The 25,997-nt window shown below is 39.7% G+C and overlaps 1 protein-coding gene across 2 annotated transcripts in view; it reads left to right on the forward strand.

The window, feature by feature from the left end:
• The window catches only part of rad54b (RAD54 homolog B), a 230,504-nt gene that overhangs the window by 115,590 nt on the left and 88,917 nt on the right, over positions 1-25,997 (forward strand). For both annotated transcript variants that reach the window (XM_028817766.2, XM_028817765.2), the window contains exons 4-9: positions 4-258; positions 1,183-1,470; positions 1,717-1,879; positions 5,791-6,016; positions 16,588-16,795; positions 22,915-23,054. In XM_028817766.2, the coding sequence (XP_028673599.1) occupies positions 4-258; positions 1,183-1,470; positions 1,717-1,879; positions 5,791-6,016; positions 16,588-16,795; positions 22,915-23,054 (1,280 nt within the window). The remainder of the gene's footprint in view (positions 1-3; positions 259-1,182; positions 1,471-1,716; positions 1,880-5,790; positions 6,017-16,587; positions 16,796-22,914; positions 23,055-25,997) is intronic.

Here is a 25,997-nt window from a genome sequence, read left to right on the forward strand (position 1 = left end):
CAGGTGATGCACTCAAAATTACAAAAACTCCAGAGATTACTAGCAAATTCCTAATTAAGAATACATCTAATAGCCCCACGATACAAAGTAACATTCTCGAAAGACACAGTAAGGAGGCACCTGTCCCCAAGTTCTTCAGAGTTGTATGGTGTAAAGCGTCAAGGAAAAAGCATAAGAAATGGGAAGGAGATGGAGTTCTGATAACCAAAGGAAGGTCTGCTATATTGAAGGATTTAGAAGGCAAGGACATTGGAAGAGGTTAGTCTTAATTTGATCAGTTCTCAATGTGTATATTTATAGTTGCTCATTCTGTAACTAGAAATGCTGTTACTCATATGTAAAATTCTACCTAAGGTATTTTTTGTTTTAACACGTTGTTTTCTGATTTCAAAGTCATTCTGATGTGAAATGTCTCAGAGTCAGTGTTCTTATATTACAATATCTTATATTACAATATCTAAACATTGTCTAACAGTTTTTGTAATAGTTTCTAATTTTTATTTTTAAAGTAGTCATTTTTTCAAAGAGCAGGCTTTTTTGGATATATCAGGTGCATTAGTCATGCCAGGGTGCAGTGTTGTTCATCTTTTTAAAATTGTCAAATAGCTTCTAAAAAGATTGAAAATTATAATTCTTGACCCAAATTTTGATTGCTATCTATCAGAGAAAATCATCAGTGCTGTTTTTCTTTTTAATTTACAGGGATTTTCAGACAAAAATAAAATGATTAACTGATCAGTTAGTGTGATGGATGACTTGTTTTAAAAAAGTGCATAATCTCTTGGGATTAAGTAGATATTTTGTGTGGATTTTCTCAGAATGTGAACTGCTCAAAAAATTGCTAATACCTGTAACTCTTGCTTAATAGCTGTATTTTTATTTATATTACACAACTCTTAAGTAGTCCATCCATCTATTTTCCAACCCGCTGGGCACAAGGCAGGAACCAATCCCGGGCAGGGGGCCAACCCACCGCAGGATCTTAAGTAGTTATTTGTATAAAAGTGAAATATTATTAGTAATATGAAAATTTGGATACATACACTTCATTAGAGTGTTTAGAAAGACAATGAAAAGTTAATCATTTGAGAATAGCAGTATTTGGCAGGAAAAGTGATTAGGTGACAAAAGTTTAAAAAAAAAAAAAAAAAAAAACACTTTTTATGTATTTTGTCTTGACAGGGACTGGATACAAATCTGCAATGTTAGAAAGCCTTACTGAAAGTCATACTTTGATGGTTGGTGGGAAGGAGGTAGAAGTCATGAGTGTTATATTACCAGAAGATTTTAAAAGTGGCCGATGCTTTCTTACAGTTCCCAGTGAAACAAGTGTTCTTCCTGATGAAAATGTTCATCAGGCAATACATAAACCATTCTCTAATCCTCTTAAAAATCTGTCCAAGGAAATTTGCCAACTACAGAAGGCTAGAGACATGAGCTGCAAGCCACGCCATAGTCCCGATTCCCCTGGTATGTGGTAGCATTTTTTTTATGCTTTGTGGGTGTGAGCCTGAGAATGCAATTGAATAGTGCTCTTCATAATTAACTGCAATTTTTGTTACATGTAAAATTTATTACTAGCCTTAGGAATTAACCTTAGGATTTGAAAAACACGCTCAATCTCTGTTGTTCCTTAAGAGCCTTTTACTTTAAAATGCTTCATTAGGACACCATATAATAACTGTTTTCTTATTAAAACATTCTTGTTTTTATCAGGTGCATTAGTCATGCCACGACCCAACTTAAATCATCAACTGCAGTATAACAAATTGGGATTGCCAGTAGTAGATGTGGTTGTGGATCCTTATCTTTCTCCCCATCTAAGACAACATCAAAGAGATGGCATGATCTTTCTTTATGAATGTATGCTGGGTATGAGGTACAAACTTTTATTTCATTACGGGAATCAAGAATGAGAAGGTATTTTTTACTTACTCTTAAGGGTGTTCTTTATAACATGAAGTGCTCCATAACTCACTTTGGTCACACCTGTCATAATTAACTTAAAAACAAAATTAGCTAAGGCTAAAATTTAAAAATCTTAAACAGTCTGCATCAGACATCAATACCCTTGTCATAAAGGGTCGAGCTAAGTTTTATTTTGTACATCCATGCTCTTTGTTTCCATGTGCACCCCTTACCTGTTCTTGGAAAACTTGTTTCTTTTGTCTACATTTTGCTGAAAAAATCATTATATAAATATGTGTCTCTAACCAGAAGTGTAAAATAAAGAAGTACAACTACTTCATTACTTTACTTAACTACATTTTTCAGCAGTTTATAATTTGCTTGAGTAAATTTCATTTAGGACTACTTTTACTACACTACATTTTAGGTCAATTAGCATACATTTTAATTCATTACATTTTATAAGAAGTCCTTGTTACTGATTTTTATAAATAAAGAAAATAGACCTATCAAATGTGTTGTCAACTGAGGTTAAAGTTAGGGTTATAGAATGTTGTACATTATTCAAAAATAAATGCGGTTTAGTGCACCTTCCACTGCTCATTTGGTAGGTCATTCCCATGCTACCCACTCACTTTTGATACATGGAAACTGAATGTGCCCTTTCCTCATGATCGTATTTAAAAACAGCACCTAAAGAATTTCAAAATTCACCTTCAACTTTAATAAAGCATGTTGAACTAAGCATTTTTCCACTTTTAGTAAGGTATTGTATATGGAGCTCCTGAAGTCCCAAAAAGTGTTATCTTTTTAATCTTGTGCGAAAACAAAATTTTATTGGCACAAGTAATATTTTGAAACAATAAGATATATTTTATGCAAACAATATCCATATGTTGTATCCACAAGATATTGTGGCAGATTCTTAGAAGTCCAGTTACTGAAACTCAGAAGTGAGCCTGTCTATAAAAGTCGCTGGTTAAATAGAGAAGACAGACTCAGGTTCCAGAAAGATCTTGTGACCCACAAAGGGGGTCGTCTTGTCCATTTTCATGTGAAAACTAATAAAAGGGGTGTCAGCTTTTATCTTAAGCAGAGATATATATTTTTGTTCTTACTTTATGGATTTTGAGCTGAGGGAAAATTAAGAGAACACTGCCCTGTTGACCAGACTCAACTAGAGCTGAAGCAGAGAAAATATAGGTGACTTATTAAATGAACGTTCTTGTTTTGTATGCAGCAGTGAATTTTGACCAGTGATATATTTTGTCTTGGTAAATTATTAGATAATTACTGCACGTCATTCTGCCTTCCACTCTGTTGCAAAGTGTGTAACATTTCCTCTGAGCTGTCCTTTTACTTAATTCTTTAATTGATTCAGGAGAAAGCAATTAAATGTAATGGAAATGACCCATGTCCAAAGTATTCTTCAGCAGAACTTTGACTGTCATATTTGTAATTGCAATTTTATTATGTTGTATTAAAGATACATTATTGTAGTATAATATTAATCCAAGTTGTTTTAAGGCTATGTGTGTGAAAAAGTGGGGAAAAGGTTATTCTGTAGAATTTAAACTGTCTATAGGAATGCATTAAAATATGAATATATTGTGAAAGAAACCCGGGTGTCAGCAAGCCCAAACCCCAACAAGAACACACAAGCACAGTCCCGGGTTCAAATAAAGGTTGGTTTTTATTATACCACACTCCTTTATAAGTTACAAAAAGCACAAAACAGTTTTTTTTCTCTCCTTACTCTAATTTCTCTCACCACTGCACTGCCCTCCTCCAGTCAAGTGTTGCCCCTCTACCTCCAAGCTCCTACTCACCCTGAATAAGGGAGTGTGGTCCCTGTTATTACAGACCCAGGAGTACTTCCAGTGCCAGGGCGATCACCCGATCAAAGTACTTCCGGGTCACATGGAAGTCCATCATAGTAGGGAGCTTGTCTCCCTGCAGTGCCCTCTTGTGGTACCTCGTGACCCCAGCAGGGCTGCCCTTCCAGACTACATTTCCCGGCATGCCCTGCTGACTTCCCACTGGGCGCCGATAAACAGGACTGCTGCCATCTAGCATGCTGCGGGAATGAAAAACCCCCAGCAATATCTTTTCTTTTTAATGGGCTGTCCGTCCACCCTTTCCAGTCCTTCCTTCCAGGTCTGCTTCCACTCCTGGCTGGGATGCCCATGTGGCATCTACAATATATTATGAGACAACCAACTGGTGTACATCTGGTTATGCTGGAGAGTTAATAGTTTGCTTTGAGTTTAATTGTGGTTAGTTCTATAGTTTACATGAGTGCTTGAGCAAGTAATTTAAAGATAAAATTGAGTACCAAATTGAGCAAATGAAACGGCACTCTTTAAGAGGATATTTGTTAAAAATAAACAACAATTCTGAAATTGTTCTATTACTATTTAATGTAATAATTGCCCTTCTTAATTTCACTGTTTTTTAATTGTGTATCTATTCCAGTGATAAGGTTGTGAGCTGTTCACTTAATTATTTATTCTTATTTTTGTAGTTTATTATTTTTGTGTTGTGAGTAGGGGTGCCTCATCCAGTACTGTCGGGTATCCCAATAGGGAAGGTACAGTGTAAGTCATATCCATACTAACTACAAGTAGTACTACACTTCAGGTCATCACTGTAACACTGACTGCAGTTATGTACTGATCAATGGCATGATCGTATTTGCTTGATTAATTTTTCTGTAGTACATTTCTGTAGCTAAAATATTGTGTATGCGTTGTTTAAAAATAAAACTAATGTATTGTGTTCTCTAGACAAAGTCTTTCACTTTCTCATTATTGTAAACGTTACTTTTACTTTTTGTGCTTAAATATTTTGAAAGCAGACACCATTTACTCAAGTTTTTTTTTTTTTTTTTTTTAATTAAATACGTCTTACTTCAGTGAAAGTATTATTTCTGGGTACTTTTTACAGCTCTTCTCCTAACTAGTTAATGGTCTTGACATCTTATCCAGTCCATGTTCCCAGCCTAGTCACCATCTTCAAAAACATTATAAATTATTCAAGGAAACCTAATCATCAATTCACAATATTTAAATATGTAGTGTGTAGCCCACTCAGTATGCCTAACATGCTCATGTATATGTATTACCCCGCAGTTCTGGTTTAATTTTCCACTTGTTTCTTTATAATGTTAACAGTCTCGTTTCCCATATTGCCTTAGGTCTTTATTCTTATTGACCTCTGTTTCCTCACCTATTCTCTGTTTGCAGCATCAAAAGATCATCTGTTTTGGCAAGTGCTGTTATTATTTTCCTCCCATTAGAAGGCGCCCCTAGTTAATTCCTCTAAGAAACTAGCTATTCTCATTGTGTAATCTGATACCAATAGGTAAATTGGATTGCATATTAAGAAAGTGAATTCATTCACTACCTTTAATAAAATCTTTAATATCTCAAACACATAATGCAGAATATCCCTCACACAGAAGTTTCACCCTCATCTCTTCTATCTGGTATTTAATTTTTCCTCAGTTTTCCATAAAATGTAGTGTGCAAGGGGCTGAATGGTGGACTGATAGCATCATTGTTCATGCTGGTATTTCAGACCACTTAAGACTTTGCAGGAGGCAGATGTCAGGTAGTTATTTTGGCACCTGTCAGTGGTGTTAGCTATTACATTTATCATGTCGTTTCCTACTGTTACAGTAAGTGCTTATAATTATGATCATGTTACTTCAGTTTTTTTGTGTTCAATTTTAATTATCAGTACAGTATCTGTTAGGATTTCAAAATGTCTCTTGCACCTATTTGGTTTAAGTAAATATCAGTTGCAGCAGAACGTTTTAGTAATTTTTGCCACTATTAAAACTGTCCATCATTTGCTTATTTTGCTGTGTTATATTTACAGAGTAAGTGGAAGGTTTGGTGCAATCCTTGCTGATGAAATGGGACTGGGCAAGACTTTGCAGTGTATTTCTCTTATATGGACACTCCTTCGTCAAGGACCTTATGGTGCAAAACCAGTCATTAAGCGTGTACTTATTGTGACACCAGGCAGTCTTGTGAAAAATTGGAGTAGAGAGTTTCAGAAGTGGCTGGGGAAAGAGCGTATCAATGTGTTTGCAGTGGATCAGGTGATTTTTTATTTTTTTTTGTGTTAAGCCAATACATTTTAAAATATCCTACTGTAAAGACATTTTGTTTGTCTTTTTAAGCCATACATCATACTCTGATGTGTTACCTGATGCATTTTAAAACCTTCTTAATTAAAAGTGGATATAATTTAAAATGTACTGTTTCCATTGGAAAGTTGGATTGTCTTTTTGTCTCATCTTGAATTATGTTTAGACATGTTGCAAAAGACATTTTTCCCCTATTTATTTTAATCTGAACCCTTCTCTGAGAAATGTGTTGCCAAAGCCATTGTATGCCTGTTGTTAGTAAGTTTTGCTGTTGCAAACTCCTACCTGTAATGTATTCAAAAGGTAACTCTTTTATCATTATCTAATTTGATATTATTTTAGAACATTTGAACTTTATAACACTAATCTAGATGAGAACAGTCCATTCAGCCCAACAATGCTCGAGAGTCCTATCCAATTAATTCTTCCAAAATTACATCAAGTTTAGTTTTGAAAGTCCCTAAAAGTCTTACTGTCTACCACACTGCTTGGTATGTTATTCTGTTTTTTGCTCTCCATGTAACGAAAAACTTCCTAATGTTTGTGTGAAATTTACCCTTAAGTTTCCAGCTGTGTCCCTGCAGTCTTAATTAACTCATTTTCAAGTAACATTCTCAATCCACTGTACTAATTCCCTTCATAATTTTAAACACTTCAGTTATGTCTCCTCTTAATCTTCTTTTGCTTAAACTGAAAAGGCTCAGCCTGTAATCTCTCCTCATTTCATTATAATTCATCATTTGAAGCCCTAGAATCGGCCTAGTCACGATTCTCTGGACTTTTTCTAGAGCTACTATATCCTTTCTGTAGCCTGAAGACCAAAACTACACACAGTACTCCAAGTGAGGTCTAACCTGTGCGTCATAAACCTTAAGCATAACCTCCTTGGACTTGTTCTCCATGTAACGGGTTATATAACCTAACATTCTGTTAGCCTTCTTAATGGCTTCTGAACACTGTCTGAAAGTTGATAGTGTCAAGTACACCATGACTGACGAATCCTTCTCATAAGGTGTACTTCCAGTTTTCATACCTCCCATTGTGTATTCAAACCTAACATGAATGCAATTGTTATACTTTACATCCATTAAATTTCATCTGCCCCAAACCTCCCCAAGCCTGTATGTAACCAGCTTGTTATTTATATTCCAAAATAACAATTCTGATAGGGTTCCTTACACCTTAACCCCCTGCTTCCTGTAACTGAGGCAATTTTACACCATTCTACATACAGGTCTTTGAACTCCCACTTCTTTTAGTCTGATGTCCGGCCTCTCATGTGGCACCTTATCAAATGCTTTCTGAAAGTCAAGATAAATAATATCATACTCTCTACTTTGATCATATCCTTTGATTGCTTCCTCATTGAATTCCAGAATGTTAGCAAAACATTACCTTTCCCTTCTGAACCCATGCTAACTATTCAGTAACACTGCTGTACTTGCCATGCGTTGTTCAATCTTTTCCTTAATAATTCCTTCCTTTAATTTACATTTGATGCGCATTTAGATTACTAGCCTACAGTTGCATAGAGAACTGCCCGATTACCCTTTTTATATAACAAGATACTTTTAGCCTTTTCCTGTCCATTAGACTTTCCCCAGTGCACAGTGACTTCCTAAAAATATGAGGTGAGACACAAAAATAACTGGATTGGTAAAAAAAAATTATTGATGACTTACAGCATTCTAAACATTGTCACCTTCTATATACTCCCCCTCCCGATCTCTACACCGCTCCATACATATCTTCCATTGATTGAAACAGTGCTGGAAGTCTTGCTTGAGGCTCTTCATCAGGCTTGCCGTTTCTGTCTTCTCTTTATCCATTGAAGAAAAATGTGTTCCCTTCAGGTCACTTTTGATTTTCGGGAACAAGTAAAAATCACAGGGAGCTAAGTCGGGCTAATAGAGAGGTGATTAAGGACAGGAATGTTTTTGTTACTCAAAAACTGCTTTACAGAAAAAGCATTGAGTACGGGAGCCTTGTCTTGTCTTGTCTCACTGTTTGCTTTTTTCACCTGACATTGTCGCGGCAACTCGTGTAACGATTGTTGTGCAAATACTGATTGGGCTATTCACAAGATATATGTACCTAGCCTATCGTCAGTTTGAGAGGGTGTGTAGGAGGGGATATAGTTCTATGATTCATGTCCAGCCGACCTCCAGACAGTTTTCCAGGAAAACCCCAAGCCCAGTCCAGTTATTTTTGTGTCTCACCTCATATTTGTCAAGTCAAGTTGAGGAGCATGCACTGGAACAGTGTGTTGCCGCACCCACTACACGATGAAACAGCTCGGGATCCCTGTTGGCAACCCCCCAGACCCACCCTCCGGAAATGACCCTCTATCTGCCGCAGCCAGGTGTTACAACACTGAGGATCTTATGAGCCAGATCACCCTCAGGGAAACGCGCCACTTGGCCGTAGTGCCGTAACTGACGCTCCCTCACAATGCAGGTAATGTGCCTCATTCGGGACTCCATGAGCAACCGCTCATTCAACACAAAGTCAAACCAACGGTACCCAAGGATTTTCCGGAGAGACACAGTACCAAAGGAGTCCGGTCTTTGTCTCAGGACACTGGATAGCGTCCATGTCTCGCAACCATATAGCAAGACTAAAGACTTGGACCTTTGTCCTTTTGCATAGATATCGGGACCGCCACATACCCCTTTCTAGCGACCTCATGATCCCCCATGCTCTCCCAATCCATGTACTGAATTCATAGGAAGAGTAACCAGAGACATGAATGTCACTGCCAAGGTAAGTTAAACCTCTCAACAAGGTCGACACTCTCCGCAAACAGACACACTGCTGATGGTTGTGCCCAAGAGGTCATTAAAGGCCTGGATCTTGGTTTTTATCCAGGACACTCGCATGCCCAGACACTCAGACTCCTTGCTCAGTCTCTCAAGCACCCCGATCAGAGCCTTCATTGACTCCGTGAAGATCACAGAATCGTCAGCAAAGTCAAGATTCGTGAATCTTTCTTCCCCAACATATGCCCCCCAGCCGCTGGACCCCACGACCTTGCCCAACACCCAGTCCATGCAAACATTGAACAGAGTAGGAGCAAAAACACAGAGGTCCTGCCTCCACACTGCACAGCACTCATAGTACCAGTGTACAGGCCAGCCATGATATCCAGCAACCTCGAGGGGATCCCGCAAACCCTCAGGATGTCCTACAGGGCAGCTCGATCAACTGAGTCAAACGCTTTACAAAAATTGACAAAGGCTTCAAAGAAACTGCCAATATTCACGTTTGTGCTCCATGACAACCCTCAGTGCCAGGATGCGGTCAGTTGGGATGATGTCAGTCTCCCAAATGGAACCAAAGATTGCTTGAAATGCCAGGAGGACAGCCTTACCACCAGTTTGGAGAAGTTCACCCCGGATACCACAGATCCCTGCAGCCTTTCCTCCTCTCACCTGTGCAATCTCAGTGAGATTGGGTGGTTCACAGCTAATTGTAGGATCAGCCTCAAGAACCGTGGACCCAGAGATATCCAACGTCCTAGCCAGAGAATCAACTTTGAACAGTTGCTCAAAGTAGCCAGCTCAGCGGGTCACAACTGCAGTGTCATCCATAAGGATGGTTCCATCAGTCGCCCTGACTGCAACTCTCTGAGGAACAGATTCAGGTGTGCATAATGCTTCGATTCCTCTGTAAGCAGGACGTGGGTCCCTAGACCACAGATGGTGTGCCACTTGCTCACAGATTCCTCTAACAAATGCTTCTTTATCTGCCCTCAGAGCCCTTGTAGCCGTCCTTCTCAGTTCCCGGTACAGACCAGAGTTGCCATTGAGCCGTGCGCTGCGACTCCTCTCAATGATATCCAGGGTGCCCTGTGAGATGAAACACCTTCTTCTGGGAACACCAGTAACACCAACACAACCCTCAGCAACCTTCAGGGTTTTGTCACGGAAGGTCTCCCACATCACATTAGGATCGGCAGTCGCACCTAAATCTGCAAGTTCCTCACACAAACTGCATGCAGACTCATTAGAAACAGCCTGGTCTTGGAGTCTGGCCAAGTCCAGGCTAATTTTCCTAGTAGGTGGTAACTTGCTGGATCCTAAGAGTAGCATCAACAAGTCTGTGGTCAGAATTCACAAACTGGGCACTTCTGTAGACCCTGCAGTTTTGCAAGAGCCTCCAGTGTCTGCCCACGAGGATGTGATCGATCTCCTTCACTGCACTACTTGTATTGGAGTACCAAGTCCAACAATGCGGTTCTGAGCTCTGGAACCAGGATCCAGCGGTTCGCAGCCCCTGACCTTTTGCAAAGTCAAGGAACATGGAGCCACTTTCACCACGGTCACCAGACCCATGGGGACCGAGACAATCTTCATAGCCAGCCCTGTCAGTGCCAGTGGCTGCATTGTAGTCACGCATGAGCAGAGGAGTGTCACCTCGTGGGCACCCATCAATCACCAAGCGAAGCTGTGAATAAAATGTTTCCCTTGCCGAGACATCACTCACTGCGGTCGGAGCATACACTGAGACAACAGACAAGGCACCCAGGGAGTGCCGTAATCTGAGTCTCATAATACGTTCGTTGAAAGGAGTGACATCGGACACCTTCAGAAGAAGCCAATCCACTACAGCAACAGCTACTCCCTGAATATGACAGCCATCAGAGTGACCAGACCAATAAAAGGTGTATCCACCCACAGAGATTTGTATTTGTCAAAGGTTTATATATGTGCTCACTAACCTCTTTAAGAACTCAAGGATAATAATTATCTGGGCCTGGCTGTTTGATTTCAACCTATTTAATCTAAGCAGAACTTCTTCTTCTACAACAAGGGGGCTCCGCCCCCTGCTCGCTTCGTTCGCCTACCCCCAGCGTTTTGAACCCGTGCCTGCCGGGCAGCCGTAGGTTGCTTTTGCATTGGCCTCTCTTTCAACCTCATGTAGCATTTTTATAGACTTAGCTAATGGGTGATTGTTTATGATCCTAGTGACGTTTCTCATTATAAGGTCCGTGCATTGTTTGTTTTCAGGAAGGTTCATTCGTTGATAGATTGCGTCATCTGGATCTAAGCTGTATATTTCTGCAAATTTGTGTTCGTGATTTGTTTCAGGGTGCACTGTTCCAATGTGATGTAATATTTGTTCACATACGCAAAAGCAGTATGGGCTATTGCCAGCTGGTGGCGTGATATTTACTCCGGTAGATGCCAAAGCAAATGAACTATTGTAGGATGTAATGCAGTTCATAAAGTTTTTACTTTAAGGTACATCGTTAGTTAGAAGCTTCCATAGATATTCAGGATATTCATGTAAAGGAGGCAGTGTAACTTGACACTTTTGACAACAACGTGTAAACTCATTAGTTGTATTGCCAGTTGTTTCTTCAGGGAAGTTAAGTGAATGACAATGATTGCAAATGACATTAATTAATTGCAATGAGACGCGTGTTGTAGACGTCTACGTTCATTGATTTTTGCCCGTCGGTCCCGTTTTTGTATGTTTGTCAATCGAGCTCTTTCCTTTTGAACCCGTGCCTGCTTCGCTTCCGCAGTTTGAGATGCGCGCTGCATGCGTCTACGTTCATTGTATCTGTCCATTTGGGCTCGTTTATGTACCTGTGTTAGTCGAGCTTTTCGTTTTTGGAGCCGAGACAGTTATTCTTCCGCGGTTTCAGAAGCGCGTTGTAGGCGCCCACGTTTATTGTTTTTTTTCATGCGGGCACGTCTTTGTGGTCCCGTTACTCGAGCCGTATCGTTTTGCACCCGTGATCGTGAATTCATGACTTGTCTGTTCTTTATCGTTAGTAATATGGGTAAGTAATAAGGATGATCGCACTTACTGTTAATAGGGAGCATTTTCTGTGGTTGTACGGTTAATAGTGCATCACTGTAATGAGATTCACCAATGCTGTATAGTTTGTACGTGTTCAGATGACGTATGTTTAATACTGAGCATTCGTTTCTTCTTATTATTACCCATCAGGTGTTGCGCCTGTGTTATCTGTGGTTGTCCTGTTAATATTGCATCACTGTAATGTGATTCCAATATGTAGTGTAGTCCGGTTTCTTGTTGTTTTTGTATGACGTCGGGTGTCCGCGTGCGGTTTTTTAGAAGTGCGTGGATTATGCTGTGTAGTGTGTACGTTGATTTCAGATGCGCGTTGTAGGCGATGCTCCTATCGTAGTATCTGCCGTTTTCTGTAACACAATTCGCTTTCCGTAATATCTCGGGGTTGATGTGTGACCCTTTGTGGACTCCGTAGTCTGTCACGTTTTACTCTGGTGTGGGGGGGTGACTCCTCTTTTTCCGTACCATCTCGGGCTTGATTTGTGAACCTTTGTGGACTCCGTAGTATGTCCCGTTTCACTGTGGGTCGGGGATAATGTGATTCAAATATGTTGTTTTGTCCGTATTTGTGGGGTTTCTGTATGATGTCGGGTGTTTGCTTGCGGTTGCTCTTTCGTTTTTGAGCGGTAATCTCGGGCTTGATGGGTGACCCTTTGTGGACTCCGTAGTCTGTCCCGTTTCACTCTGGGGCGTGGGTCTGACTCCTCTTTTTTGTGTGCTATGGGCGTGTTGCCTCATTTCTTATTTATGTTAGTGTGTATACTCCGTAGTCTGTCCCGTTTCACTCTGGGGCGTGGGTTTGATTCCTCTTTTTTGTGTGCTATTGGCTTTGTGTGGAGCCTGCGTCTGACTCCTCTTTTTTGTGTGCTCTGGGCGCGTTGCCTCATTTCTTATTTCTGTTAGTGGAGGGGGGCTTTGTGTCCCATTTCTTATTTATGTTAGTGTGTGTACTCTGTAGTCTGTCCCGTTTCACTCTGGGGCGTGGGTCTGACTCCTCTTTTTTGTGTGCTATGGGCTTTGTGTGGCGCCTGCGTCTGACTCCTTTTTTTTTTGCGTGCTATGGACGCGTTGCCTCATTTCTTATTTCTGTTAGTGGAGGGGGGCTTTGTGTGGCGCCTGCACACCATGTCTCCTGCGATTTCTGTTAGTTGGAGGGGGTTAGGGTTAGGGTTAGGGTTGCGTCCACGGGCAGGTCCCTGCGTCCATATCTGGTTTACCATTCTCGTTTAGTAATATGGATTTCCAAACCACTCAGTACTGTGATATAGCGAGTCCGCGGCTCCGAAAGAATGGCCAGATTTTTAAATAATCCATTGTCCATGTCCTTCTCCGTCTCCTTGCAGAGAATTGATGAGGTAATTGGGGAGAGTCGCACTTGCACCTGAAGGTGCAATTTTTCTCAATTGCTTCATTGGCTTCCTGTGGTGAGTGATTGAGGCGCTGCGTCCATGGAGCCATATAAATACAGGCCAGCACAAAAGATACGGAAACAAAAAAGAAGAAAACATAAGGAAGGAAAGAGGCTTGCAGAACCGAGAGTGCGGCATTGGGGCAGTGCAAGATGACAAGCCAGCCAGCTGAAGACAGACACAGAGAGAGAGAGAGGTCAAGCACGATCACGGGTCCCATGTTGGAGCAAGGGATCAGCACTCGAGGGACGGATCGTACCCACTGATTGTGTGAGGAGTGGGTACGATCAAGGTGGTGTCCTCTTCTGGAATCCGAGGGACGACTGTGTGTGTGAGAAGGAGGAGAGAGGACAACTAACCCCAAGCGGTCTGTCATTCACTGACGGAGGCAGCCAAGATGGAGGTCGGGAATGAGAGGACCGTGACTGCTGAAGTCTGTCCAGTTGACGGAGCCATGGATGAGTTGGGGAGACATGGAAGGAGTTGTGCTTGGGCCATTTGTCCCAATGACTGTTGTTGGTTTTTAGTCTCGTTTTAGCCTGGTTTTAAACATTTGGATTTTTCTGTTTTTATGGGTTATTTATTGATCTTGGAGAACTGCACTTTGGACTCTGTTTTGATGGGTTTTTTTTGTTTTTTTTTTAATTAAAGCACTGTACACTTTTTACACCATCCCCTTGCTCAGTATGATTTGTCCTCATTGCACAGTTCATTCGGTTACATTACTGATGGTGTTGGGTTCAAGAGGCTCCCAAAACAAGAAGGAGCAGAGAGCAGGACCCAACACCGTCACAAGTACCTCCAGGGCCAAATTAAGATGTTTATTGGCCCTAGGCTCTTAAAAAATTTCAGTGCTCCATATACATCTAATTCAAAATATAAACAATAATAAACCATAAAATTAAAATTTTATTTTTTGAAATGAAACAAAACTTGCAGTAAGATGGAAAATGTTTATTTTTGTATTCTTTCTTTTATATATTTGAAAAGTTTTCCCTTTTTCTAATTGCAAAGTCTTTGAACAGATCCTCAAAACTAATCTTACATAGTACATCTGCTTCTATACTTAGGTAGAGATAAGGGATCCAGCCTTGCCTCCATTATTACTATTTTATTTTAATTAATTATTTTTGCATTTAATGTGGGAGCCCCTTTTAGAGAAACCTGGTTTAGCTGTACAATATGCAGTTTGCACCATATGGTCCATGGTAAATCCGGCAATGGAAAATTTCTGTGGTGCCCACCTTCCCTTGATGCCCTGAGCATGTGCTTTATTTGCTTAATGGGTAATCCAGCTCTGAGTACATCCTTAGTAGTTCCTTTTACTGCAGAGAAGTTATCTGTTTTCTCACATATGAAGACCTCAGAAAGATGCAAGTTTAGATAATCTGCTATTTTACTGCCTGCATTTTTAAATTCTGCTTTGTTATTCCTGATGTACTTCACCTCCTTCTTCTCTGTTCTTTTACAACTAAACTTAGGAATGCATCTCTTTGGTTATACTGTATAATAAGTTAGTACTTGTTTTCTGCTTTGATGCCAATGTAAAATCAAGATTTTTAGCATTTTTTTGTTTTGAATAAAACAACTTTAAATCAACTTATCCTATAGCAGTATTGGGTATGTCCTGTACTATGGAATTCTGCTGCAGTCTTTTCCACACCAACAACTGTGGATGCTTTATGTGGTCCATGCTGTACATATTTCACCATACTATTCCTTTCACCTGTTCTTTTCTTTGTTACAATGTTAGATTCATTGCATGTGCCATATAAATGTGCAGTCTGTAATCATCTTGATTGTTTGTAATAATTTCAAAATATGATTCAGCCATGAAGCCAAATTAATAAAATTTAAGAAAAAATGGAATTGTGATTAATTGCATAATTAAAATTTTTTTATCGAAATTCTGTTTGTAAATCACAATTTCTTATTTCCTCCATGCATATTAATATAAAATGAAATATAAAGAAGTAAATGTTCTTTGGATGCTTGGACATGCGTTAGTAACTGTACCATGCTTCATGCCAGATGTCCTCAGGTACAGGGAGTGACATTCTATCCCCCTCTCAGACCTGTACCTCGACAGTCTTTTATGTTTACAGTGTGTGTTCCATCTTGTTCTGGACATTCTGTTATAGTGTAGAATTTCCAAAACAAGATTTTTTTTTTTTTTGGTAATGTGTGAACGCAGCACAGTTAATGTGCAATCTCATGTAGCACTTGGAGCTTTTCTGTCTGTAGCTTTAATGCACCACAGAAATGAAACTCACACCGTTTATATAACTGGTTTGATTTTTAACTGTTTTTCTCTACACTTTGGAGAGGTAGTGTATATTTGAAACAATGTGAATGAAAATACAGGAGAGATTGCATCTCTTTTTGATTCAATTTGATATGCAGTATTATAAGTAATGGGTAGCAACTCTGGTGTGTGTGGATAAAGGTTATAATGACAAAACATAAACATGTGCTGATAACCCGCAACTACTGTTAATAAATTGATTAATTTTGCACCGTTTCATTAAAAACATGTGCATGCATTAATGGCAACTAATCAGTAGCTCTATAAAAAAAAAATAATAAAAGCTGTAATACTGCATTCCTCTTTCCTTGTGAGCATACAACTGTTGGTGAACTTGAAAATAAATTCTTGAGTGAGGAAATTAAAAACCCACATCTGAAGCTGAACTTGCTTCAGTCATCTGATATGTGCATAGTGCTCAAGGTTAGGATCTGCTGTTTGCTCTACTGTTTATTTCACTTTCCATCATTTTCCATTTTGTAAGTTTATTTTGTGTTTTTCACTTCTTACTGGTTCAAATTTTTAGTTCCACACTTTCTCAGAGTTAAACTGTTGTACCCATACACTAGATTGGTTTCAATTTGTGTATTGCTTTAGAGCTAAACTCTCCAACACTTTATAACAGTACAAGATTACAGATCAAAGCATGATGTAGCATGCAGCCACTTGATGCAGCATTTTATGCATTTGTAATAGAATATGCTGTATAACACATTATAATTTGGGACTTGCTAATTTTATTATAATTTTACTTTGTTTACTTTCTTTTCATGATTATTGGTAACATCAAAAGGGTTTGGAATAATTAAAATCTGTGCTTTGCATGCACATAGGAAGTCTGTATGAAAATATAAGTTTTTTCAGAAGAGCTGGCTAAACATTTTCTGGGTTTTAGAATGCACTCTAGGTTATACTGAAATAGTCTTCTTTCAGCATTTATGTACATCAGTATCGTTAAATGCATATTTTTTCCTCCCTCACAGGACCACAAAATCGAAGAATTTATCAATTCTCCATTACACCCCATCCTACTAATTAGCTATGAAATGATGCTACGATGTTTAGAGCAAATAATGACTGTCAGCTTCAGCTTGATCATTTGCGATGAAGGACACCGTTTGAAGAATAGTAATATCAAAACATCTTATGCACTTACTAGCATGCCTTGTGAAAGGAGGATAATTCTTACAGGTATCATTTGTTTAAAGAAATAAAGATAAAAGTAGGTTTAATGAGAAATGCAGGTCTCCTATGAACCAATTTGATCACATGTTAAATTTTAATTAATTTCATTGTTACATACAAATGATTAACTGACATGTGACAAAGCAAGTTCCCACAGTGCTCCCAGACTTGTTCTCTGTTTTGACATCTGTCTTCCTTTTCTTATGTACTTATTTATTATTTATTTGTGTTTCTTCTGACCACCCTTTTATGGAAGCTACACTTGTTAAGTCATTATTTGATGGTAGAATCATAAACTGTAGTGCTTTAATGAAGTATGGCATGTTTTCCTTTGTCTGTTGATTTGATACTTTGTACTCAGTCCCTGCTTATCTTTTGTTTATTGGGTGTCTTATTTATAAAGTAATTTTGTCATTTTTGACATTTTTTCATTTTTGAGTCTTACTGAAAACGTATGATTTCTGCAGTTAGCTTCTAATGTGCTAGACCAGATATAGAGAGCACTACCCTGCTAAAATGTGTTAAATGCCACTGGAATCCTCTTCCACTCCTCCATGACGACATTACAGAGCTGGTGGACGTTAGAGACCTTGCGGTCCTCCACCTTCCGTTTGAGGATGCCCCACAGATGCTCAATAGGTTTTAGGTCTGGAGACATGCTTGGCCAGTCCAGCACCTTTACCCTCAGTTTCTTTCTTGGAGGTGTGTTTGGGGTCGTTATGTCAGAATACTGCCCTGCAGCCCAGTTTCCAAAGGGAGGGGATCCTGCTCTGCTTCAGTATGTCACAGTACATGTAAACCGTGCTGCAGCTCAGTTTCAGGGTGTTGGCAATCTTCTTATAGCCTAGGCCATCTTTACGTAGAGTAACAATTCTTTTTTTCAGATCCTCAGAGTTCTTTGCAATGAGGTGCCATGTTGAACCTCCAGTGACCAGTATGAGAGAATGTGAGAGCGATGACACCAAATTTAACACACCTGCTCCCCATTCACACCTGAAACCTTGTAATACTAACGAGTCACATGACACCGGGGAGGGAAAATGTCTAATTGGGCACAATTTGGACATTTTTCACTTAGGGGTGTACTCACTTTTGTTGCCAGCGGTTTAGACATTAATGGCTGTGTGTTGAGCTATTTTGAAGGCACAGCAAATTTACACTATTATGCAAGCTGTACACTGACTACATTGTATCAAAGTGTCATATCTTCAGTGTTGTTCCATGAAAAGATATAAAAAAATATTTACAAAAATGTGAGGGGTGTACTCACTTTTGTGAGATACTGTGTGTGTGTGTGTGTATATATATATATATATATATATATATATATATATATATATATATATATATATATATATACACACAGTTAGGTCCATAAATATTTGCATGTAGAAGATTTTGCTGTGAACAGACAACATGCGGTCAAAGGAGCTCTCCATGCAGGTGAAAGAAGCCATCCTTAAGCTGCAAAAACAGAAAAAACCCATCCGAGAAATTGCTAAAATATTACGAGTAGCAAAATCTACAGTTTGGTACATCCTGAGAAAGAAAGCAAGCACTGGTGAACTCAGCAACGCAAAAAGACCTGGACGTCCACGGAAGACAACAGTGGTGGATGATCGCAGAATCATTTCCATGGTGAAGAGAAGCCCTTTCACAACAGCCAACCAAGTGAACAACACTCTCAAGGGGGTAGGCGTATCGATATCCAAGTCTACCATAAAGAGAAGACTGCATGAAAGTAAATACAGAGGGTGCACTGCAAGGTGCAAGCTACTCATAAGCCTCAAGAATAGAAAGGCTAGATTGGACTTTGCTAAAGAACATCTAAAAAAGCCAGCACAGTTCTGGAAAAACATTCTTTGGACAGATGAAACCAAGATCAACCTCTACCAAAATGATGGCAAGAAATAAGTATGGAGAAGGCGTGGAACAGCTCATTATCCAAAGCATACCACATCATCTGTAAAGCACGGTGGAGGCAGTGTGATGGCTTGAGTGTGCATGGCTGCCAGTGGCACTGGGACACTAGTGTTTATTGATGATGTGACACAGGACAGAAGCAGCCGAATGAATTCTGAGGTGTTCAGAGACATACTGTCTGCTCAAATCCAGCTAAATGCAGTCAAATTGATTGGGTGGCGGTTCATGATACAGATGGACAATGACCCAAAACATATAGCCAAAGCAACCCAGGAGTTTATTAAAGCAAAGAAGTGGAAAATTCTTGAATGGCCAAGTCAGTCACCTGATCTTAACCCAATTGAGCATGCATTTCACTTGTTGAAGACTAAACTTCAGACAGAAAGGCCCACAAACAAACAGCAACTGAAAGCCGCTGCACTAAAGGCCTGGCAGAGCATTAAAAAGGAGGAAACCCAGCATCTGGTGATGTCCATGAGTTCAAGACTTCAAGCTGTCATTGCCAGCAAAGGGTTTTCAACCAAGTATTAGAAATGAACATTTTATTTCCAGTTATTTAATTTGTCCAATTACTTTTGAGCCCCTGTGTTAAAAAAATGCTTTAGTTGCCTCACATTTTTATGCAATCGTTTTGTTCACCCCACTGAATTAAAGCTGAAAGTCTGCACTTCAACTGCATCTGAGTTGTTTCATTTAAAATTCATTGTAGTAATGTACAGAACCAAAATTAGAAAAAAGTTGTCTCTGTCCAAATATTTATGGACATAAATGTATATACTGTATATATGCACATTGTCCCATGTAAAGGTAATTTGTAAGAATACTCAGACCTCGCTGAATGATGTCTCTTAGCTCTGTATCTTCAGCTAAGTTTAGAGGTCTGCAGTCTGATGTGATTCAATTTGCAATTAATACTTTAGATTTTGTATTATTCATGGACATATGTTGAGTTATACTTTACATTCATGGACTATAGTCTGCCGCAGATTTTGCTGCCTAACATTTGAGTTTGAGTACAGCGGCTTCATGTATGTTTTGCTTTTAAGTGATAAGCTAATGACATTGAACTTCTGTGATATTTAAATCTGCCCTCCCAAAGTTTACCAGTATTGACAACTTCGTCCTTTGAACCATCTGGGATTGTCTTAAATCAAAAGCAGGCATCATAAATTTCATCTTTCTGGTAGATCAGTGGTTTCCAAACTTTAAATCATGGCCCCCATGAATGTTGTTTCATCTTGTCAGGACCCCCACTAATATAAACACAACATGATAATGCATAGCATGATCTTAGATATTGGTTACTACTAACAGTAGCCATACTTCATAATTTTGTATAATAGCAGACCTGTTAATCAAAGCAAGTGCTAAATTACAGCAGATTATTGACACACGTGATTAAATATCACATGGGTATTTCTTGCCATACCACATCCAGGAGTTCAAATATTTTGAATATTCCTTCATTCTGAAGTTTTTCAGTACTGAGTTCTTCCTAGTAACAACTAAATCTGAGATTTCATAACTCACTTCCCTCCCCCTAATAGTTGCATTTGGGTATTTTAACAAGTGATTGCAGAAAGTGTTTTGTTTGGTTGTATAATTTTACTTATGCCCATCACATACTTTTTACAGTTACATATGAATCTAGATAAAACAAAACAGAAAAGTAATTCAAACTACATTTATAGCAAGTACAGGTCAAAAAGAGGAAAATATCTCAGTCAATTGTGAAGGCTGAGTGTTTTTTTTGTTTGTTTGTAGGGTCATATTGTCAACGTTGATTTCTAGTTTTGATACATTTAACCCATTTATGCCGAAGGTTGAAATTTTTGAGTTGTTGCGTAGAAAAATATAAGGAACAAGAATTTGAAGAGAAAAAAATTTTATTACAATACATTCCATTGTTGAGTTATATGGCGTTCCAAAATTGAAACACTAGGTAAATCCACTTCTTACATTATACATAGCATATGTTACTCCAATGTGACTGTCGTTCCAATAATGGAACATGATGCATAAATGGGTTAAGCTCAGTTTCTACTTTTATCCATCCATCCATCCATTGTCTCCCGCTTATCCAAGGTCGGGTCGCGGGGGCAGCAGCTTGAGCAGAGATGCCCAGACTTCCCTCTCCCCGGCCACTTCTTCTAGCTCTTCCGGGAGAATCCCAAGGCGTTCCCAGGCCAGTCGAGAGACATAGTCCCTCCAGCGTGTCCTGGGTCTTCCCCGGGGCCTTCTCCCGGTTGGACGTGCCCGGAACACCTCACCAGGGAGGCGTCCAGGAGGCATCCTGATCAGATGCCCGAGCCACCTCATCTGACTCCTCTCGATGCGGAGGAGCAGCGGCTCTACTCTGAGCCCCTCCCGGATGACTGAGCTTCTCACCCTATCTTTAAGGGAAAGCCCAGACACCCTGTGGAGGAAACTCATTTCAGCCGCTTGTATTCGCGATCTCGTTCTTTCGGTCACTACCCATAGCTCATGACCATAGGTGAGGGTAGGAACATAGATCGACTGGTAAATTGAGAGCTTCGCCTTGCGGCTCAGCTCCTTTTTCACCACGACAGACCGATGCAATGCCCGCATTACTGCGGATGCCGCACCGATCCGCCTGTCGATCTCACGCTCCATTCTTCCCTCACTCGTGAACAAGACCCCGAGATACTTGAACTCCTCCACTTGGGGCAGGATCTCGCTACCAACCCTGAGAGGGCACTCCACCCTTTTCCGGCTGAGGACCATGGTCTCGGATTTGGAGGTGCTGATTCTCATCCCAGCCGCTTCACACTCGGCTGCGAACCGATCCAGAGAGAGCTGAAGATCACGGCCTGATGAAGCAAACAGGACAACATCATCTGCAAAAAGCAGTGACCCAATCCTGAGTCCACCAAACCGGACCCCCTCAACACCGTGGCTGCACCTAGAAATTCTGTCCATAAAAGTTATGAACAGAATCGGTGACAAAGTGCAGCCCTGGCGGAGTCCAACTCTCACTGGAAACGGGTGCGACTTACTGCCGGCAATGCGGACCAAGCTCTGACACCGGTTGTACAGGGACCGAACAGCCCTTATCAGGGGGTCCGGTACCCCATACTCCCGGAGCACCCCCCACAGGATTCCCCAAGGGACATGGTCGAATGCCTTTTCCAAGTCCACAAAACACATGTAGACTGGTTGGGCGAACTCCCACATCTAGATTGAGCAATATTTGCCCACTCTTCTTTACAGAACTGTTTAAGTTCAGTCAAATTGGATGGTGAGCATTGGTGCACTGCTGTCTTCAAATCTTTGCACAGATTTTCAATGAGTTTTAGGTCTGGGCCCTGACTGGGCCACACAAGGACATTCACTTTTTTCTCCTTCAGTCAATTTTGCTGTGTGCATCGGGTCATTGTCGTGTTGAAAGGTGAACATTCTGCCCATCTTCAACTTTCTGGCAGAGGGTAGCAGGTTTTCCTCAAGAATTTGACGGTATTTTTGCCCCCATCCATTTTTCCTTCTACCCTAATGAGAGCCCCAGGCCCTGCGGCAAAGAAACATCCCCACAACAGGATGCTGCCACCTCCATGCTTTACTGTAGGTATGGTGTGTTGTGGATGATATTATAGATTATAGATTGCATTGAGTAAGTAAAGCTGGAAAAATATTGGTTAGTGTGTTTTCATTTAAGGCTGTAAACCAAAAATAAAAGGCTAGATATAATGAAGCCTGAGTTGCCTCGAAAGCTTGCATATTGTAGTCTTTTTAGTTAGCCAATAAAAGGTATCATTTTGCTTGACTTCTCACTACATTCATAATGGCTAACACGGTACAACACCCTAGTACTACTTACTTATATTTGAAATATTTTAAAGCAGTCACAAATTTTTGTTTTCCTAAAGGAAGCTTAAACCATATAATTTTATGGTCTCTACTATTTCAGAATGTATAGCGAATGCTATTATCAATAGTGATTCCTGATATAATATGATTACTGTTAATATTACAAACACAATTGTAGCATAATCAATGAATAAATGACAGAGTTTCTAAGATGCAGGCATTGGTTATTTCATTATTAAGAACACTATACATGAAATGAGCAGTTGAGCTTTTAGCCTTTGTCTTGTTAATTGTGTGTAGCTTTTTTTTTTCTTTTTTTTCAACTTCATTCTACCATTATATATAAATGAGTTTGAGAATTTCTTTCTTGTTGACAGGCACTCCAGTTCAGAATGATCTGCAAGAATTCTATGCTATAATTGAATTTGTTAACCCAGGCATTCTTGGGTCTTCCAGTACCTACAGAAAAATTTATGAAGAACCTATTTTAAAGTCTCGACAACCATCAGCAACTACGGTGAGAGATTTTTTTTTTTTTTTTAATTAAAACATGAGTTTTAAATATACAACGTATTCTTCATTAATAATTACACTATATAGAACAATCAATAATTTGAAATCGTACTTGATCAGAAGTCAAAAACATGTTTTGGTGGCTAGAATGCTTAGGCTTTGTATAGGAAGTATACAGTGGGTGACTATTGAAAGTAATCTAGGCTGACTGCTCTCCTTTTTTTTCTGGTTTCTAAATTGCTTTATCAAAAGGTAACATCTGCTTCTGATTTTTCCACTCAGAAACCTACCTGGGTCATTCCCTAAACTCTTAAGAACTCAAAGATAGGTCTTGCCTGTTGTCAGACAGACATGGTCGTAATAGCCTCTCCTGCAACAGCAATGCTTTTATTACTTTATTTTACTTTGATGTCTGATATATTTTGTTTTTAACTTTCTGCACAAGCAACCTAGTTTCTTGGGGCATATGACCTCTAAAAATCCTGAATGCTGAGCATTGAGGCCATACAACATTGTTTGACTTCACTGCACTCCGCAGGACCAGCTAGTTGCTAAATTTGCAAAAGCAACTGCTTTAGTGCCACCCTCATCAAAAACTAACCCTGGTGGTCACTCAGGACACCAGTCAAAAGAACCTACACTCGTATTGTAAGGAAGATAATAATCAGGTTCATGAAAAATATAAGTCATGTTATGTTCTAAATGAAGCATGAGTTTACCACTCAGGGAAGCCATTTGAGTATGAATAATTTTGAGAAAATAGAGAATAGTACTGAGAGAAATATTGAGAGTGAAATTAATAAATTTAAGAATGAAATGAGAATAATGAAGAGCAAGTTCAATATGATGCCCAACTTCATGATATAAAATACACAGCTACATATTGTGTCGATAAAATGGAACAGATGTTAGGCCCCACGGATAAAAGAAAATAATGCAGATGCCTTTGTAATAAATTATTGGGACTGGAGGATATAGGAAAAAGGAAGAATCTTTGTTTTCGCTTTATCCTCTTTAATAAAATCCCTGTGTGCATCCAGGTGTCCGTGTGTGTGTGTGTGTCTTCTGGTGAAGTGCGCATGCGCGGGGCACAGTGCGATGTGCGATATTACTGTCAGAGAAAGTTGCAGGCATTTTACGGAAATACAAACCAGTATCACTGCAAGAGGAAATTAAAGGTACACAATACAGTGACTCATATTACAGCCACATACAAGCCAGTATTACTGTCAGAGGAGATTAAAGACATATTACCGACGCGCACGCCTGTATTACCGCCAGAGACAATTAAAGGTATATTACAGACATACAAGCCAGTGGACATACAAGACAGTATTACTGTCACAGAAGATTAAAGACACACAATACACACGGCAGCCCACGAAGAACGGTCAGCTCAGCAAGTAAACATCAAGAAAAGAAAGGCTGAAAGAAAGAAAAATACGACCAACAAAAAGAATGAAGTCAAAGTCCCTTGCCATTTAATGTAGACTGTTCCTACTAATGTTTATGCACTACTGTTCTAGTACTAGAATATTCAGAGCATGTATTTGGGAGTCCATATAATTTTTATGAAAAAAAAATAACAATGTCACCAAAAACTGACAAACTGGAATTTAAGAGTGTATCATTTGCCTGACAAGTGCAAGATGTCATTGTCAAATTTGACAAACTGCAGGAGAAAGAAAAGGTGATTTTTCCATGCTAGGGAGAACCAAGAACAGCTAACTATATATCTCTCCAGTTTTTCCCAGTAGCAATTCCTAAAAATCTGTTATCAGATTAAGTACATGCAGCATGTGTGACCTACTTTTACCTGCTGAACTGTGAATTGTGCATGCTAGCCACACCTATACCTTTAGCTCGTCTAAGGAATCCCACATTTTGTTCCCAGCTATCTCCAAAACTTGACCTATGATTTGACTCTGGAAATGCATTTTGTCCATTTTTTGATATAGATAACAGTGGCTATGCATAAAACACAGTGCTAGCTCTGATGTACGTGTATACCTCAAAATGTCATGTGCAAAGCAGAAACTTACATGAACTTAAAACTCATGCTTTGGTTCACCTTGGAACAGAGACAGAATACTGTTTGATATATGTGTAAAGCTGAATGAAAAAGTTAATCATTTACTCTGAAAGTTAATTTTGTTGGTATTTGAAATTGTGCAATAAATTGATGCATGTTAGAATGTGTGTGTGTGTATGTGCGTGCACCACTTTATTAGGTACACCTGTTCAACTGCTTGTTAATGCAAATATCTAATCAGCCAGTTATGTGGTAGCATCTTAATGCATTTAGGCGTGCAGACATTGTCAAGATGAACTGCTGAAGTTCAAACCGTGCATTAGAATGGAGAAGAAAGTAGATTTAAGTGACTTGGAATGTGGCATTGTTGTTTGTGCCAGATGGGCTGCTGTATTTCAGAAACTGCTGATCTGCTGGGATTTTCACACCGAGCCATCTCTAGGGTGTTTGGAGAATTGTCTGAAAAAGATAAAATATCCAAGGGGTGACAGTTCTCAGGGGAAAAATGCCTTGTTGATGCCAGAGGTCAGAGGAGAATGGCCAGACTGGTTCAAGCAGATAGAATGGCAACAGTAACACAAATAACCACTCATTACAACCAAGGTATGCAGAAGAGCATCTTTGAACAAACAACACATTGAACCCTGAAGCAGATAGGCTACAGCTACTGGAGACTACACTGGGTGCCACTCATACCAGCTACAAACAGGCAACTGAGGCCACAAGTTGAACGGGCTCACCAAAATTGCACAATAGAAGATTGATGAAAGTTGTCTGGTCTGATGAGTCTCAGTTTCTGCTGTGACATTCGAATGGTAGGGTCAGAATTTGGTGTCAACAACATGAGCCCATGGTTCAAGCTGCTGGTAGTGGTGTAAGGGTGTGGGGGATATTTTCTTGGAACATTTTGGGCTC

This window comes from Erpetoichthys calabaricus, chromosome 13 (genome assembly GCF_900747795.2).
Source record: "Erpetoichthys calabaricus chromosome 13, fErpCal1.3, whole genome shotgun sequence".
NCBI classification, from domain to species: Eukaryota; Metazoa; Chordata; class Cladistia; order Polypteriformes; family Polypteridae; genus Erpetoichthys; species Erpetoichthys calabaricus.